Below are 19,305 nucleotides of genomic sequence, written 5' to 3'. Positions count from 1 at the left end.
GATTTTGTTGCCACTTATTTTTGTAGTTACTAAAAGGCTCACCAGATAAGTGGAAATCCACGGTCTATAAACAGAGTCATCATCATTATCTCTCAGAACCAGAGGGGTTGGGTTAATAGTCCACCATACTACCCAATAAGGATTAGCAGAGTTTACAAGACTTTACAAGACAAGAAAATTCTCAGGTATACAGGATTCCACCAATGATGTTAATTATAAAATGTCATTAGTTTCCACACGTAGTTTTTCCTTCACCGATCGAGACACGTGATATATAATTCCTTAAATTGCACCTAACTGAAAAGTTGGAGGTCCATACCTCAGATCGGATTCGAACCTTCGCCCTCCAAATCAAAGGCAGAGTTCATATCCACTGGGGTATCACTTCATAAAAATAACCATTTTCCAAATTCGTTTTTCGAACTAATACATTTGTTTCTAAATTTTCAGCAACCTTCAGTGCACCTTACTAAAGGATAACTCTGAAAATATTTGAAAATCAAAAATGTTTTTCGGCTTTCGTTGTTGAACGAGAGGAATCTATCAACCCTACAACTCTTTCACTTATCGAGATATTCGCTCCGAAGCTGACAACAAAAAATGTTTGCAATTTGCATACTTAATCCCAACGGCATTAAGGTCATAATACTGTAAAAATATTACCACAATGTGTCGTGTGGGCTGAGGCTCAACGTGCTTATAGGAATTGGATGAGAGATGTTCATGGAAATATAGACTTTATAACCTTGGAATAAAGCTTTAAGAACTGAATGCTTTTCAAGTGAAACTCGTGCGTTCAGCTAACTTTACAGAATAAGGGTTTCAGCATATCCGTTGTACATTTCCATAAGGACTTAATTAAGACTGATTGACGTATTTTTAGTCTGTCAAGGCACCTTATGATTTTGAGGGTTTTAATGCCCCAGGTTCCTTGATTTTCTGATTTCGTATTACTACCTAAACATTTTATTTTAGTCGTACCTCCATTTGTAATGCTGTTAGCGATCAGGCACGTGAACTTATTGGATGGTGAGTGGCTAGCATAAAGGATGTACCGTATTCGGCAAGGGAGAATTAAGTTCTCAGTTGCATTCCTGGGTCGACCTATGAAATTTGAGGTCAAAGGCTTTAGTTTTCTGAATATAAACTATCACCCGCGGACAAGCATTAGAACGACATGGTCGGACCGAAACTCAAATCCTACTCTCATAAAATTCTCAAAAGCTCCATATGGTAAGCTAAGATAAAAAGTTCATTTCCCATCTGGATTGGACTTTTGCCGTGCCCATTCCTAGGACGGGATTTTGATAATTTAACTATTCCAAGGAGGAAAGAATACCCAGATGAAAAGATAAGCTAACCAATGAAACAACCAGACAGGCAGGAAATAACACAAAGAAGTAATTATTCTTTTAATAAAGAAAATAAGGAGATCCGAAAACGAACCAAAGTCCAGCGAGTTGCGATGCTGAAGTGGCAATGGGCAGGCCACATAGTTAGCAGAGCCGATGGACATTGGGGTCCCAAGGTGCTGGAATGGCGACCCTGTACCGGAAAGCGCAGTGTTGGTCGACCCCCCCCACTAAGTGAACCGAGGATATCAAGCGGGTTGCAGGGAGTCGCTAGATGCTGGCGGCTAAGAGACCGTTGTCCATGCAAGAGGCCTATGTCCAGCAGTGGACGTCTATCGGCTGATAAGGTAAGGTAAAGAAAATATAGGAAGCAAGTCTTTTGTGGCGGAAAATTTTATCTAAGGCCTAGATCATGGTGATAAGTTATTGATAAGTTTACAAAATGCAATAGAATAAGGGCGATTAATAAAATTTTGCAATGTATACCCCCTATTTATAAACTAATCAGCGTATCACAATGGGAGTGCGATCCGTTGGGCGTCAGAAATAGAACCGGCCAACGTTCGCGCCGGCTAGCGGCTCTGTATGCAGCCGGTTGTGACGTCACCGCTAGCCGATAAGCGATGGTCACGCCGATAACCCTGGCATTTCTGATGGAGGAGATAACATTTACATAGATCTCGATTGTTTATTTCTATCTGCTAACGCAATATCCTCAAGTGCAATGGATGCGTTTGCAATTACTGGCACTACGGTTTTTAACCACGGATATAAGAGTGGTGGTAAAGACAATGATAATTTTATACTATAGATAGGGTAAGTCCCTACAAAATCATCGATTATTTTACAGGAACCTAACTTCTATAGGATCACTCAGGTGAGTGCCGGCTTTGAGGCTTAAGACTCTGCTTTTTTACAGCAGATGACAAATGAGAAACTAACGCTTATTATCAGAGCCTTGCTTCACAGGGCATTTAAGAAGTACATCTGACTAAAAGATCTTATACGAGTCCATTAATTTCAGCCCCTGCATTCTGTAAAGTAACAGCGATGTGGCATCGCTCATATCCATGGAAACTACGTTCTTAGTGACATTTTAGTTTTGGCATCCCATAGAAATAACGTTGAAGTTCTAATAAAACTTGTTAGAGGCGAATGTTACATCGACGAGTATTAAATAGCGGAATCACACCCCAGATCTCAGACATAAAAGTTAAGCCTGATGTTTCATACATTTCTCGCTAGAACAGCGATGTTGCTGAACAGCGGATACAAACATGACTGTAGGCGAGCTTTATCAAAGTCTACTAAAACTAGAAGTTACGTAGGTAATTGAACGCCAAAATGTAGCATCATTTTCCTCAACACTATCATGATAGCGTATTTATTGTGAACTGTGACTCATTTTCAATACAATGTTGCAAGTTTACAACCATGAACGTGCGTTCACCATAGGGGTTTGGAAATGGAATCATTATTATTCTCACGTCGCGGGCGTCACACTTATCTTTTGTTTTTGTAGAATATGGAGTCCTGTTGAAAATGAGTTTTAGGACTTACATTTCAACCTATATCAAAAATTAAAAACTATTAACACGCGATTTTTCAGGAGCCAATTCTTGTCGGCTTTTTTAGTAAACCTTCAGAACGGTGGTAGTAATATACAAACAGACAAACGTAACGTTACAAAGGATTTTATCTGATATCTAAGTTAATGATGTCTATTATAATACGACTAAGAGTTTGTTTAGATCCATTGGACTTGAAGGTTAATTACCTAAATTTATGGTAGTTCTATTTCTCTATGTGGTTAAACTTAAGTAAGCTTTGCATTTATGAATTAGCAATGAACGCCTTTGATTTCTGAGTTTTTTTAATCCTACGAACTTCTCCATAACCTAATCGATCTCTAAAGCCATCGGTTTATCAATTGAGCTATAAGTATGTAACAAACCAATAAACTTACAATCGCATATAAGATTTATGAGTTCGATAAAGTGACTGGCATTGAATAAGATAATAACCATATAATCAGGTTGAAATAACACTTGGCATTGTCCCGTGTTATGGCCAAGTTAAGTGCTTTAAAGATCGCGAGTACGAGAATAGTAAACTCGAGTCTGAACTCTGAACTCTGTGTATGGTCATGAGCTCTAAGAGCTCCCACAGACTTTCAATTGTAACTAAGACCGACTATCGAACGACTAAATTGGAGTCTTTTACAATTTGGTCAGAACAACCTTTTAATTGTGCAATTAAATCAAATATGATTCTGATACGATCGGCGTCTGCCTAATTAGTTTATAGTTGTACGATTTAGTTGGAGAAAATATACGGGCTAGTATATGTCAACACGTAGTTATCTTGTGTACTCAACGGCGGAAACCCAAAACACAAAAGCCGACCACCAGCCAAAAGTGGCACTACGCATCGTAGCACCCACATCTGTTACCAAGAATGCACGAGTAAGAAGAAGAATACTCAACGATTTCGTTGGCCAACAAACAATTGCCTATCTGCGGGAGCTCTTAGAATTTAATTTGAAGCGTTTGGTCAAAACGTACTCGACTCTTGAGATGAATGTCAAGGTGAGGCGTTCCGTCGGCCGAATCGGCCGCGCCGGTCGTCGACCCGGCGGCGCGGGCGCGGGGTGCGGGGCGCGGGGGGCTGCCCACGCGAATATATGCGCCGCGTTTAACCTCCACAGGCGCTCTGCCGCCCTGGTACCTCGACGTATACTTTGTTTAGTCCTTACTTGTCACATACGCGAAATTACTTGTATAAAACTAAGAAACTCAAATTCTACAGAACAGAAGCAGGTTTTACTTTGCGGAAGTTCATTATGAACAATAAATACATTACACCACAAAACCGGAGCATCCTTTATGAGATTTGACTATAATGTTTAATTGTAATTTGACTATAATGTTTAATCGCTTTCGATATTTGTCGGTTGCGTTTGGATTTGTCGTTTTTTAGTCAAAGATAGCAAAATATCAATAATTATTTTTAACCGACTTCAAAAAAAGGAGGAGGTTTCTCAATTCGACCGTAAATAACATTTACCCCTATAAGTAACTCGATGATGCATATAGAAAGTTAAATCAGCTTTCTAACTGAAATTAGCAACAAAACAAATTGAGCCACGTAAACCAGATCAAACCCTGACATTAGCAACTATATTACGATACCCACGCGAACTAGATTTGTCCCTGAAATTAGCAACACAATGATGACCGCGTAAATTAGATTTGTCCCTGAAAAGTTGAATGAGCCGAGTGTTTACGCAACGTCGTTTGTGGAGGTTAAAATTACGCGGCCGCCCGACACGGCGACTCCGACTCGTAAATCACGTTATAATATGTAATAAATAGTGTAACAATGTTATGTATAACTGAATTATGCCATCAGTTTCGTCTGCGGCAACTGTGGCTCATCCCTGACCTACCTGATCATCATCATCATATCATCCGATAGACGTTCACTGCAGAACATCACTATCCTGAGCCGCTTGCGAGCAAATACCTGCTCGCTCGTTAAATCTCTACTCCCTTATTGTCGGCAGTCCATCTGATGAGGGGTCGACCGACACCGCGCTTTTCAGTGCCGGGTCGCCATTCCAGCACCTTGGAAATTCAGACACAAAACTTAGGACTTGCCCCGCCCATTGGCACTTCAGCTTCGCGACTAGTTGAGCTATGTCGGTGATTTTGGTTCTTCTGCGGATTATCTAATTTCTAATTCGATCAAGCAGAGAAACTCCGAGCAAAGCTCGTTCCATCGCCCCCTGTGTGACTCTGAGCCTTCTTATGAGGTCCACAGTTAGCGACCAAGTCTCTTAACCATAGGTCAGAACTGACAACAGGCACTGTTCGAAGACTATCGTCTACAGGCACTCAGGAATTTTGGACGAGAATATATTGAGAACTTTCCAATATTTTTAATGATAATATTCTTATTGCAAAGTTTCCCAGATGCCTAGCCGAGTTGTATTCGGCGGTTCACCTTAAATTTATACACACAAACGCACTGTCTGTCATCTTACCACTACATTCAAAGCCTACCGGACTTCCCGGAATAGATAGCTATAACAATATAGTCCACTAGTTGTATATACAACCCTGTTTTTTTGTAATTCGTGATGAATCATTGAAGTTCAGAAGTGGGATAAAAAAAAATATTTTCTTTCAAAACTCAAAATTAGCGAATAAATTTAATTTATTCACACTGAGTCATATTTCACGGTTGTAGTTCGTGAAATTAAAAAAAATATATACAAAAAGGCCGCTCCTTCAAAACCTGCAGCGCTAATTTGGTATGCAACGAAGCGTGACATCATCGGATTCGGACGTACTGAACTCGAGTGCAATTTTCATCGACTACCTAATGCCTCGAGTCAATAAATAAACGTTCGACTATACTAAATCATAACAATGTCGTGTGTTCGTTGAACCTGTGATGACTGTAGTCAGAACGCGTTACACAAAGGACACTGGGGAAGTCCACGGGTCAGAATTGATGTTTTTTGCTATACTGTTTCTATACTGTTTCTTTATATATTCTTGTTATAGCTTGGTAAGTTCGTTCGTAACACTCCCGATGGTCCGCGCGGCCCGCGAGAGGGTAGCGATGCCCCGCGCGCACGACTTCACACCCGCATTTTTTCCCCCGTCGCCCGCATATCATGGGAATGTCATCAACGAACCTGCCAAGTTATATCAGTGGAGCTGAAGTTTAGTTAAGTATGTATAATATGTCTACTATACATACTTAACTAGTATACTTAAGCAGACGCATCGCAAAGTTCCTGTTCCTGCGAGAATGCGGGAATACAATACAGTCTGTGTTACTCGCTGACAATGTAGCTTTCTATAGGTGAAAGGTTTTTGAAATCGGCCCATTAGTTTCAGAGCACTAATAAAAACTACCATCTAACCACACAGGGAATAGGGATGATGATGACAGTTTTCTGTATTTAAGTAATTGTTTTAAGCTCATTATTATAATTTATTTTCATTAATAAAAGAACAAGTTAATTATTATTAAGTGTGAAATAATTATGATTTATACCCTCAATTTTAATTTGTTTGTTGGTAAACAGTACTCTTTGAGTATGGCAGTAGTATAAATATGTAAAGAGGAATATGTCAAACTAATCTAATAAGAAAAGAATTGGTTTCTTGTTTGTTTGTTATGAATAGGCTCCGAAACTATTGAAGAGATTTAAAATATTTCACCAATAGAAAGAAACATTATTAGCGAGTAACAAAGGTTACATATCTATCTACTAGAAACTACGTGGATGGGGTAACTATGAGGGTCTTCTATATACCATATTTTTGTGCCAATATTGGTACACACACGACCTACGAGTAAAACAAGCATCCACTGGCTAATGAATTGTAATGGGTCACATTTGTCCGGCGCCGTCCCATGGAGCGGTGTGCCATTAATCAGCGCAGAGCAATGGAGCGTGAAATCCGTTAATTTGAATGACAAAAGTGGCCGACCATTCATTTGCGATCGACGACCGAGTGAGAACGATTGTCTAGAATTTAATCAAGATTTGTTACTCTCTGATAAAGCGAAAAGAATAGAAGCAAACATTACTTGACAGAAGATAATTATGGGTAATGAATAAATAATAAAACTGCCTTGATGGTCCAGTGTCTATATGGCTTCAGATCACGAACCTGGATTCGAGTCCTTTTCCGGATGTGGAATACTAACAATGGAATTCATAGACGTTGTGGGGGCGCCCCCAGGGGATCGTTCAATCGCTGAGTGTCGAATTTAAGCTCTATACGTTTGAAAATTCGACACTCAGCCTGGGAATGCCCCTACAACATCTATGAAAATAGTTAAGAATCCAAGGTAAGTTTGTGACAATACCTTAGACCACCGTGCCTCAGAAAACCATTACTCCCATTCATCTATACTAATATTGTAAAGAGGTAAAGTTTGTGGTGTTTTAGAGGCAAATCTCTGGACTTAACCACATTTGAAAATTCTTTTACCACTAGAAAGTCACGTTATTTGTGAGTGTCATAAGCTATATTATATCCCCGTTTTCTTACAGGAACGGGAAATACGCGGGTGTAATCGCGTGGCGTCTGCTAGTTATCAATAACATCAAATAGTGGTAGTTAAACAATTTAATGGGGCAATGCAATGGACCTACTAAGAACCTTATTTCTCCTTCTATAAAGAGGGAGATCTGTTAGGACTATGATGAAAATAAAAATGTAATGAGCCAATAGGCTACTATGTATACACCAAATATGAAACGCGAGTGAAACCGCGAGGCACAGCTAGCAAGGTAATATGTTCATAATCAAATTCAACTGTAAGTAGGGAAATCTCAATAGATTACACTTTACAGGCAATTCTCATCAGAATAATTGTTTGGAATTACTCAACACTTAAAAATATGGCATGAAAGATAAGCCTAAATAGCTATATAGGGAAAACATAACAAAATTATCTAACTGACAACATGCAAAGGTATGTGTGACTCAACAGTTGATAATACTGTGGACATGTTATATTAGTCTTTGTATTGTGTACACAAAAGAAAGAGCTATGTTTAAGTGGGTATGATCTTGAAACTTGAAAATAGGTAGCAATAACTACTTGAATTTTTAACTATAGTTAATAATTACACTTAGTATGGGCTGCCATGGCATATTTATACAAAATTTTTCGATATTTTAACATTACATAACATAACTTCATAGATTTTTTTTATTTTTTATTCTTTAGAGATTAGCCCTCACACCTGGTGGTAAGTGATGATGCAATTTTAGATGGAAGCGAGCTACCTTGTTAAGAGGAGGTTAAAAATCCACACCCCTTTCGGTTTCTACGCTACATCATACTGGAATGTTAAATCTCTTAGCGGTACATCTTTGCCGGTAGGGTGGTAACTAGCCACGGCCAAAGGCTCCTACTAGTCAGACCTGGTCCAATTACGAAATCCTCAATCTGCCCAGCCAGGGCTCAACCAAGGACCTTCATCTTGTAAATCTATTATGCATACCACTGTGCCAAGAGGCCATCATAAAATGGATGGACTCATTCTCAAATCTGAGAGCTTGAGTCTTGTGACCGACTGTGTAAGGTTATCCTTGACATTCAACTAACACTCCCCTTCTCTGTTTGTGTTGTTCTCCCAGCCAAACTTGGTAAGATCCTACTAGAGCAGCTTTGTATACCAGTTAGGCATTTTAGCAATTTAGAGAGAGTTTACTGGAAACCCATTCACACCCACTTCAATGGTGTACAAACTAACCATATTGTCAAAAGAACTATTAAATTCATTGATCATGAAAAAATATATTTCACAAATAGAACTATCAATTGCTTGTAAGTGACAATATAGAGTTAAGTGCAAGGTTCTAATTCATATGTTAATTGTTATTGTAACTTGCACTCCAGATTAAGATAATGGTTCTGATTGCTTTATAAGACAGCACCTTCTGGGAGGTTTAGGCGAGTGCAGAAACTAGCAAGCAGAGCTGCCAGAGTTATTACTGAAGGTAGAAGAACAAGGAAAGACAGAAACAGCTGTATACTCAGTGTAATGGATACAGATGCTGATGAATTTCCCGGCAATAAAAACAGTTGATGTGAAGAACTACTATGACTTTAGAATACTACCTACTACTACTTATATTTAATATATTTTTAGATTTTCCTGAGCAAAGCTAGTAGTTAATAATTTAATAGAAATATTACAAATTAATAAGGAAATACTTCAAAAAGTGATTAATATGACCAACAACTTAAATAGAATACCATTATTAAATTTTAATTCCATGTATTTTAGTTACACATTAGTCATCTACCTATAATATTAAAATAACATGCCTGATAAAAGGTCTAAAAATAAAACTGCTATTTACTAATTTTTATTTTTATTTTTTCTATTATTTAAATTTTAGTTTTAGAACAATAGCCAGACATACATCATTCTATGGAAGTCTGTCAGCCCATACCCCTCCCATTAGTAAGTATGGTAGCCAATTATAGAGTTTGGAGCAGATTTCAAAAGTTCAGACCCACAAAAGCTTACATATGAAGCTTTTTAATGTCTTGTACAGCCAATTTGAGTCCGAGGACTATAAACAAATGTGTTTCAAGTTGTATTGTTATTCTAATCTGGAGGTCAAACCTTATTTGGAGTCAGAGTGATGCCTCCAAATATCCAGGTTCAGTATGAGAGTAAGTATAAAGTGGAAATTTTTACAAGTTTCCTCTAGGAAACCTTAGAAAACATTGTTAAAAAAATAACTTTAAGGTTCATAAGTAAAGGGTTACCTCAAAGTTAAGCGCACTTTAGTGACTGGGGAATTATTAATTAGAGTCTCAATAGCTCATTGGTACGGTATTGGTATTACGTACAACGGCCAACCACAAATGGCCAAATGAGGAAAAGGACCAGGAAAGAAGAAGAAGAAGCTCATTGGTAAAAGCGTTCAGACTGATCACGGAAAGGTGGTGGTTCGATCCCCACTCTGGCAAATCCAGGAGGAGAAATTGGAACAATGGTCATATTTAATAAAAAGATATGGCAAATATTCTGTTGAAAAAAAAAAGAATTGTGTATCCCATCCATATATTTTTATTTTTTACAACTTAGCCCTTGAATACAATCTAACTTGATGGTAAATGCTGATGCAATCTAAGCGCAAGAAGCGGGCTAACTTGTTGGAGCAGTTTAACATATCCTCTGACCACACTGAAGATTATAATAACATGGAATACAATACAATAGATAGTCATACCAAAAAAGTTTACATTGCATGTGACCTGTTTGTCATAATGAATGATTCATCATAACTTAACCAAGAATGCAGCCATCAGTAGATATCTATGAAAACTTCACTACAGTTATGTTATTTATATGACAATACTGCCAGCCTTCTGGGCACTTAACCAATGAACATCAATTTGGACGAATCCTATGACGCCTGAGTCTTTAGATATATTTTAAATTTAGTATATTTCCTTTTTTATTTTTATAATATTATGTAGTTAATATAACTGCTGTAGGTACTTAATGTATAATATCAGTTTAAAACTGATACTATATATTAACTTCTTCTTACTATTATTAAAAATAATAATAATTATATGGTAATTATGTTGACTAAGTGAAATTTTAGATAAGGGTGCTTTAGATAACCATAAACAAAACATTTTTTTCTAGTTACAGTGATAAGAAATATTTGTTAATTACTATTTTTCTGTAACCATCCATAGCAATTACTTATTTTTTTTTTTTTTTTTTAATTTATTTAACGGCCTTGGATACAAGTCCTTATAGGCCCTGCTTTAAATATTACAATTTTTCTTAAAAATAATACAAAGCACTTAAAATTATCGTCGTCGTCGTCTAAATATAAATTTACTACTGTATTTTACAATTTTTCTATTGTGTTACTAACGAAATCTAAAACAGGCTTATAAAATAAATGGTTCCTCAACAATTCCTTAATGTGGCGGGGATCACACTTAATTTCGTTTTCTTCCTTTACTAACTCTATCGAACTTGCTAATATTATTCTTTGTATACCAAAAGCTGAGCACTTGAAAATTATGTGATTGATATCTGCGTCGTCTTTTTTACAGTACATGCATTTGTTATCTTTATAAATTTTTAATTTGAATAAATGGCTTGGCACTAAACAGTGACCAAACCTTAGTCGGTTTATTATTGATATGAATTTTCTTGAATCCCAACTCATTTTGTTATACCATGGCTGCACCGGTATTTCATTTTGTATGTCTGCGTACCAACATCCTTTACTTTTACTAGTTTCTTTCCAAAGTTCATGCCAAAGCAACTTCTGTCTCTTCTTCACTTCATGATAAAAGTCTGTAAATGGAGTTTTGATATTGTCTGAACAATCTTCATTAAACAATCCTTGTCTTGCTACAGAATCAACCAGTTCATTGCCCGCTATACCTCTGTGGGAGGGTACCCAGACAAATTCTACGTTCATTCCAGTTTTTCTTATGTCTAGTAATACATTTTTAATTTGAAAAATAATGTATGAAGACTTATAACTAAAATTGAAATTGTTAATAGCTAAAAGAACACTTTTGGAATCTGTTACTATAATACAATTATTTACACTATGTAAAATTTCCTCTTTTATATAAGAAATTGCTTTTAAAATTGCAAAAGATTCCGCAGTAAAAATACTACATCGAGAATTTAACTTAAACGCTTTACTAAATTTTTTTTGTGGATCATAGAAAGCAGCACTTACAAAGTGCTGATTTTTAGATCCATCTGTATATAACTTATAATAATATTTACAATTTTTATCAATAAACATCCGGAAGTCTATGTTTGACGTAATATTCAACAAATGAATTTTATTTTTCATAATCAAGCTCTCAAAGGAGCAAGAGTACATGGGCCAGGCGTTACTAACATTTATGTTAGTGGCAATATTATGCATATATGTCATAATAATAGATATGGTAGGTTGTTTACCTGCCAAAAGTGAATTTGCAGTCGCTTGTAAAGATTCAGTTGTAGATTTAGTTACAGTTAGTAGACTATTTGGAAGCAAAAGTTTGTTCACTATTGAAGAGCTCGACGATAGAGCTTTCAAACAAAATCTTTCAGCTAAATATATGCGTCTTACAATTAAAGGAGAAATACAAGTCTCTACTTCCATTGAATTAACAGGTGTAGAGCGCATAGCCCCACTTATTATGCGCAAGCCAATGTTTTGAATAACATCAAGTTTTTTTAATAATGTGGAATTGGCTTGCATATATGCAAGGAAACTATAATCAAAGTGACTTCTGACCATGCTTTTATATAATAGAGATAGGACTTTAGGATCAGAGCCCCAAAACGTTCCAGTCAAACATCTCAATAAATTAATGCCTTTTAACGCATTTTTGCTAATATAATTAATATGTCTGTCAAATTTTAATTTATTATCGATAATTACACCCAAAAATTTCTTTTGATTTACAAATGGAATATCTGTACCATTATATTTGATGTTATTCCCCACTGGGCTGCCAAAAATCACACATGAACTTTTGGAAGTATTGATATTTAATTTTAACAAATTTTTATAATAAGACTGCAACTGGAACAGTGCAGAATTAATAGTATTTTTAGCTATTTCTATATTTCTATTTACACTATACATTAACAAGTCATCCGCAAATTGTAAAATTTTAACATCTCCTAATAAAAAATTTTCAATTTGTGAGGTGTATAAATTATACAAAATTGGTGACAATGCTGAACCTTGCATAAGACCTTTACTAGTTTGGTTTATCCCATGGAGTATATTATTGTACTTAACATAAAAGTGTCTATTATTAAAAAAATTTGAAAGCCATTTTAACATTTTTCCAGGGATACCGATTTCATGAAGACAATTGATGAGCTGGTTTAAGTCCACATTATCATAAGCCCCCTCTATATCCAAAAATATACATACTGCTGTGGATTTAGACAATTGACAATTCTTCATATCATATATAAATGAAGTTATACTCTCTGATGCGCTTTTACCTCTACGGAAACCATATTGAAAACCTGGTAATAAATTATTAGTTTCTACAAAGTAGTCCAATCTTAGTTTAAGCATTACTTCAAACAATTTTCCTATGCAAGAAGTCAGCGATATAGGTCTGTAAGAATTGCAATCGTCTTCAGGTTTATCTTGTTTCAAAATTGGTATTATACATTGAATCTTCCAACTCTCTGGAATACATTGAGAAAGCCATAACTTGTTAAAAATATTAAGTAAAGCTATTTGACCTGCTTTATGTAACTTTTTAAACATTATATAAGGAATGTCGTCTAATCCTGGTGCAGATTCCTTTCTTGATTGAAGTGCTATATTGAATTCTGCATAGGTGAATGGATTTAGTAGCCACATGGAATTTTCATTGTCATTGTTGTATTCAAAAACAGAGTTGATTAAGTTTGTGTTATTATTATTCTGTTTAAGTTTTGAGATGAAATTTGGAATCCATACATCATTTTTAAGTTTCGGTTGGTTATTTATTCGTTTAAATCTTTTCATATAATTCCATATATAAGTTATAGGAGTGTATCTATTAAATGATGAAAAAAGTTTATTCCAACTATCTTTCTTTGCTTTTTTAATGATTATTTTTTTAAGTGCATCTATTTTTTTATAATTTATATAATTTACCATTAACCCTACTCGCCTATATAATTGTAAAGCCTCTTTGGAATTTTTAACTGCTACAGCACAATTTTCATCCCACCAAGGAGCGGGAGCTTTAATAGTTCTTGGACCCTCAAATTTAACAAACGGAATACATTCTTTTTTTAAAATGTTCAAAATTTCACAAAATTTGTTATATGACTGTAAAGGATCTAGTTCATTAAATGTCATATACTCAAAATACTCCTTGGATTTCTTAAAATATTTATCCCAATCTGCTTTATTATATAAAAATTTCTCTACTTTATCATTGACAGAATATTTAGATGGAATTAAGTTAATTTTTGTGAATGTGGGATAGTGGTAACTACCCAAAGTGTCTACACCTACTGTCCATTCACATAACGGAGCGAGCACTGGGCTCACTCCAGTTATGTCAATAGCAGAACTATTTGCATATGGTCTCTGAAGTGTAGTAGACCTACCAGAATTTAATATGCACAGATCCTGTTCATCAAAAATATCAAATAGGCTTCTACCCCTTGAATTTGTACTATGGCAACCAAAAGAAATATGATGTGCATTAAAGTCTCCTGCTACTAAACAGGGCTTTGGCATATCACTGATGATACTTTTAAGTCTATTGATTTTACATTTATTTTTATTTTTAGGTGGACAATAAACACAAAGTATTGATAAGTCACCAACATTGGTTCCTAAAGAAATTGCTATGGATTGAACATCTTCATAAAATTTTGTTTTCAGAAGTTTATATTTAAATGTATTTCTTAATAAAATACCTACACCACCATGTTCATTCTTTGCATTTTTTCCAACAAAGTTATAGCCTGGGATTTTTACAAGATTACTAGAGTTTTTAAGCCAAGTTTCATTTAATAATAAAATATCAATATTTTCCTGTGTTAAAAATGTTTTTACTAAGGGTTTTTTATTATTAATACTCTGAATGTTATGTTGAGCAATAATGAGCTTTGAAGCCATTAAACTTTATTCAAATGTTTCAAAAATGCTTCTTTAATTTTACTTGTGCTTTTTATGTCATTTGAGTTTCCTATAGTAACTAATGTATTAATTATTGCGGATAATATTTTTTTATTATTAATGATATCTGAATAAGAAATATCTAAATTTTCTTGTGTGTCTAGTTTAGATTGGTGGAATTTTTGCTGTATTTGTTGAGGCTTCGGGAGAGTAGGAAAATTAACACTATTAATTTCAATTACCTTAGCATAAGATTGTTTATTTTTTTCTAATCTCGCTGCCTTTATAGGGCAAGTTTTGGATATGGCTAAGTGAGCTCCACCACAATTACTGCACTTCAATGTATCAGCCGTGCATGCTTTGTAGTGGTGTTCACCAGCACAGCGTGAACAGACCTGTATATTTTTGCATATTTTCCCATAGTGATTAAATCTCATACATTTAAAACATTGCATTAGTGGAGGAATATATGTATAGACCTTATAACGCCAATTGTCTAAATATATATATTGTGGTAAAGTTGTTCCTGCAAAAATTACACTAATAGTTGACAAAGGAACAACATCGTCTACAACCTTTTTCATGAATCGTCTTACACCAATAATCTCACACTCTGAAGAAAGTTTATTAAATAGTTCATGGTTACTGGACTCTTTAGGTATAAACCTGACAACCCCCACCCTCTCCACAGAAGATGCCGGGATGAAGGCACGAAGATTGTAAACCGTTAGGCATTCATGTTTGAGAAAATCATTGGCTGCTGTTGCTTGTTTGAATACTAACATTATTTTGTTAGCATTAATGCGCCTGCTCTCATAGATACCTTTTACTTGTTTAAAGTATTTGGACACAACTAATGGGTTTTTGTTCCCCAATTTAATTTCCGCCTCACTGCTTTCCACAAACACTGGGAATTCCGCGTTAGTGCTATTATCCGTGTAGGCTCTGCTATAACCTGCCTTTATATAGGGTTTATATTTTAAACTCTCGTCCTCACCAGACTTATGCACTTTACGTTTTTTTCTGTCTAGCCTTTCGTAGGCATCACCATCACTGTCTGACGGCATTTTGCCTGATTTAATTTACATTTGTACACTTTATTTCACACGTATATTACTGAAAAAGTTTTAAATTAAAATTTTCAATTTTTAAAGCGCGCTTCTCGATTCCCGCCAAAAATCCTACTTCCCCAATTACTTATAGATTAAGAGCTACCGGGAGTAAAGGCTCATTAACAAAAACAATTAACATTTTTCCAAAAACTTCACTCTGCATAACCACTCTTCAAATACCATAGTGAAATAACTAAAAAACCGAGGCCATTTTACTGGGACTATATTTTTTTTATTAGCTTACTTCTAAGCTCAAAATCTCTAGGGCCCAAGGCACCTTCAGACAGTAGGCACACAGCATTTTGCCATCCATGACATCCTAAAATGGATTACTTATGGATCCTTACATTAGTTAAATACACAAATTTGTAGATTCTAAATGTAAAAACTAAAAATACCTAGTAATAAGTAATGAGAACCTATTAATAGGTTGTTCCTGGGTTGTGAGCACTATTAATCCTGGTATACCAGTACTACCTAAGCATTATAAATTTAAGATTTCAGACACCCAGTCTGCCTCTTTGTATCTAAAAACATAATTTTTTGTTCCTTAATTACATACAGGATACATATTATTAACACATTTCTCAGCATTTTTAAACTCTAAATAAATAATTAATTAAATGCCAGTACCTATATCAAACCTCCATTAGAGCCGTGATAACTTAGTGGATATGAGCTCTGCCTCAGATTGTGTAGGGTGTGGGTTTAAATCTGGTTCGCATGCACCTCCAATTTTACAGTTGTGTGCATTTTAAGAAATTAAATATCATGTCTCTCAAACGATGAAGGAAAAACATCATGAGGATACCTGCATGCCAGAAAATTTTCTTAATTCTCTAAGTGTGTGAAGTCTGCCAATCCGCATTGGGCCAGCGTGGTGGACTATTGGCCTAACCCCTCTTATTCTGAGAGGAGACTCGAGCTCGGCAGTGAGACGAATATGGGTTGATAATGTTGATATCAAACCTCATAATAATAAGTGAGAACCTCATTTGTATCAACACAAAGCAATGTATTTTAAAAGTATAGGAGCAGCTGTCTGAGAAGAAATGTAGGGTATCCTTCATGATACCTGCAGAATTTGCTGTATCAAATATTTATTATTCCTTTGAATCACACAAAATATTGAAAGGAAGCATCCACAGAAATTTCTGTAAGACCTACACATAAATAATACCAACATGAATGTGATGTCAGGTTTGTCAACTAATTGTGTGCACTATTATGCCTCTCTATAGAGTCAAGGAGGTTTTGAATAGAATTTAGATTAGTAGAAGTTAATAATATATCTAGATAGAAGAGCAATTGTAAGTTGTTGTCTATTGTTTGTGGGAGCAACTATTAATTTCTAATAAAGAAATAGTTTTAGATTGAAATACTTACATAGATAAGTCCAGAGTAATATCTGTCCTTGATGTTGTGCAGCACGGAGGCTTCGTTCAGGCAGGTCAACGCTGCCATGTCCTCAACTTTATCATACTTGGGCGGGTTCATCTTCTGGATGTCATCTATGGCGACCAGCATCCGCTTGCCGGACTCCGCGATCTCGACCTCCACCTCGTCGCCATGCTCGCCCTTGATCCCGGCGGCCACGAAGCCCTGCGTGGCGTGCGGGACCCATACCAGCCGCTTGCGGGTCCACTCCGCCTGCGTCGCCGGGTCATTGAAGCTGTTCCGGTCCACCGACAGGTACCGGAGCTCCGGGTCGTTCCTATCCATGTCCACCATCGCGCCAGATCACGCGCGACCCTGGCGATAACCTACCACCGGCACTGAGTACCACATTAAACGGTCGCAAGACCGACACACACCACACGTCGAGAGAACACCGGGGTTGTCGTGCACGCAGACTGCACGATACACACGAAATGAGGATAAAACGCGACTGACGACCCACGATCCACGAACGAGTGACAGCGGCTGAGTAGGAGGGATGGACCGGTCGACGCCCGAATTCACGTTTTGACCGAAATACGTACAGAGTTTTCGTTGTTTAAACGGACGGCGAAGTTCTTTCACTTATATTATTCACTAAACGATCCTGTTTTGCGCACTTCTAGGAAGTATTCCAGTAGTAAAATGCGATATTTATCGCAAAAAGCGCTGATAAAACACAACTCAAATCACACCTCAATTTCTGGTTCTGTCAAACGAAAACGTCGCACAATTTTCATTTGACGCGTGTGACAGTGAGTCCGTGACCGTTATGCTTGTCTGTGATTGGTCGATAGTTGTGGTGAAGTATTTCTGTAGAAATAAGAACCAATCATGTGCCGCTTTATTCGCAATGCAATTAAAAAACCTGTAAACGAAAACGTACCTATTTTGAAAGACGCGTTCAAAATTAAAAATACCAACTAAAAAATCTACATGGTCTGCGATATATATATGCGATATGGCTATTCCTTGATTAATATTAAAAACGTGAAAGTTTGTATGGATGTTTGGATATTTATTATTACTCTTTTAACGCCGCAACTACTGAACCAATTTGACTTAAATTAAAGCCTTCTGTGAAGTTGGATGGCGTACGAAACCGTTAACAACTTTTAGTTTACTAAAAGATAAAAAAAATATTTTTCATGTAATTCTAAAAAATGACGTCTTTCCATACAAACTTTCAACTCCTATTTCACCCGCTTCTCTTTTTATTTTAAGGAGAAAAAAAGTAGCCTATGTTCCATTTACCGTCATACCAAAATTCATCTTGATCGGTTCATCCATTTAGCCGTGAAAAGGTAACAGACAGAAAGGCTTACTTTCCATTTACAATATTAGTTTAGATATAGATTCATACTGTTCGTATATAAATATAATATAATAAATATTTATTGTTTTAATATTGTGTTGTTTAATATTTTCAGCATCCCAATCTCTCAAATTAGTCTTTAGCTAGTAAAATCAGATTCTTTAGAAGGAGAGACGATAAATCTTGAAGTTAAGGTCCAGAAGTGAGTAGATGACGTACTTAAGGATAGATCAAAAAGTTTTTGTGAACCCGGATTATTAAGTAGGCCTGCTAAAAAAACATGCACTTTGTACAGAAAATTAATCTAAACCGAGCATGTGATATTTAAATGCTACTTATTATTAGGTGAGACCTTTGGCGAGACCGATATCTTTAAAGTTCATAAAAAATTTAATTTTTCAAAGGTTTTAGTTTTATTCATTGTTATATAATATTTTAGTTAAATAAACGGGACTTTTAATTTATTATTAATACCATAAGTTGTAATACAATTTTTTTTCCACAAAATAAGACATTAAGACTGACTGTGAGCGTTTTGCTCACGCGTGCGTTTTGTACTGTAAGGATGCAAAAAATATTTTTTGGTGTTCACTACTTTCGATGGCTGAGTTTACGTCGTCCGCCTCATAAAACGACATTTATTTTGTTCGCGAATTTGGGGATGATACTAGTCCAAATTTAATTATTCTGACTTTTGGAGTGATATTTCTTTCTTTCTATTATTTGATATAATATAATTAGAACAAACATAAAAAACGATTTCAACGATTTGTTAACCTCCTCCTTTTTTAAAGTCGGGTATTAAAATTACGATTTGGGAATGCATCTATAATTTTTTATCTGTGACTATCGGTTCTGACATATTAGACGTCAACTGTCGTCTGTCACTGTCACATCATATGATTTAC

The 19,305-nt window shown here is 35.9% G+C and overlaps 1 protein-coding gene across 1 annotated transcript in view; it reads right to left on the bottom strand.

Moving 5' to 3' along the window:
* The window catches only part of LOC112046562 (myosin heavy chain, non-muscle), a 97,983-nt gene extending 80,174 nt beyond the window's left edge, over nucleotides 1-17,809 (bottom strand). The window contains exon 1 of the mRNA XM_024083247.2: nucleotides 17,032-17,809. Coding sequence (XP_023939015.2) covers nucleotides 17,032-17,376 — 345 coding nt within the window. The 5' untranslated portion in view covers nucleotides 17,377-17,809. The remainder of the gene's footprint in view (nucleotides 1-17,031) is intronic.
* Nucleotides 17,810-19,305: the final 1,496 nt, after the last annotated feature.

The sequence above is a fragment of the Bicyclus anynana genome, chromosome 11 (genome assembly GCF_947172395.1).
Source record: "Bicyclus anynana chromosome 11, ilBicAnyn1.1, whole genome shotgun sequence".
NCBI lineage: Eukaryota > Metazoa > Arthropoda > Insecta > Lepidoptera > Nymphalidae > Bicyclus > Bicyclus anynana.
The sequence above is the reverse complement of the archived record's forward strand: the minus strand, read 5'-3'. Positions and strand labels throughout refer to the sequence as shown.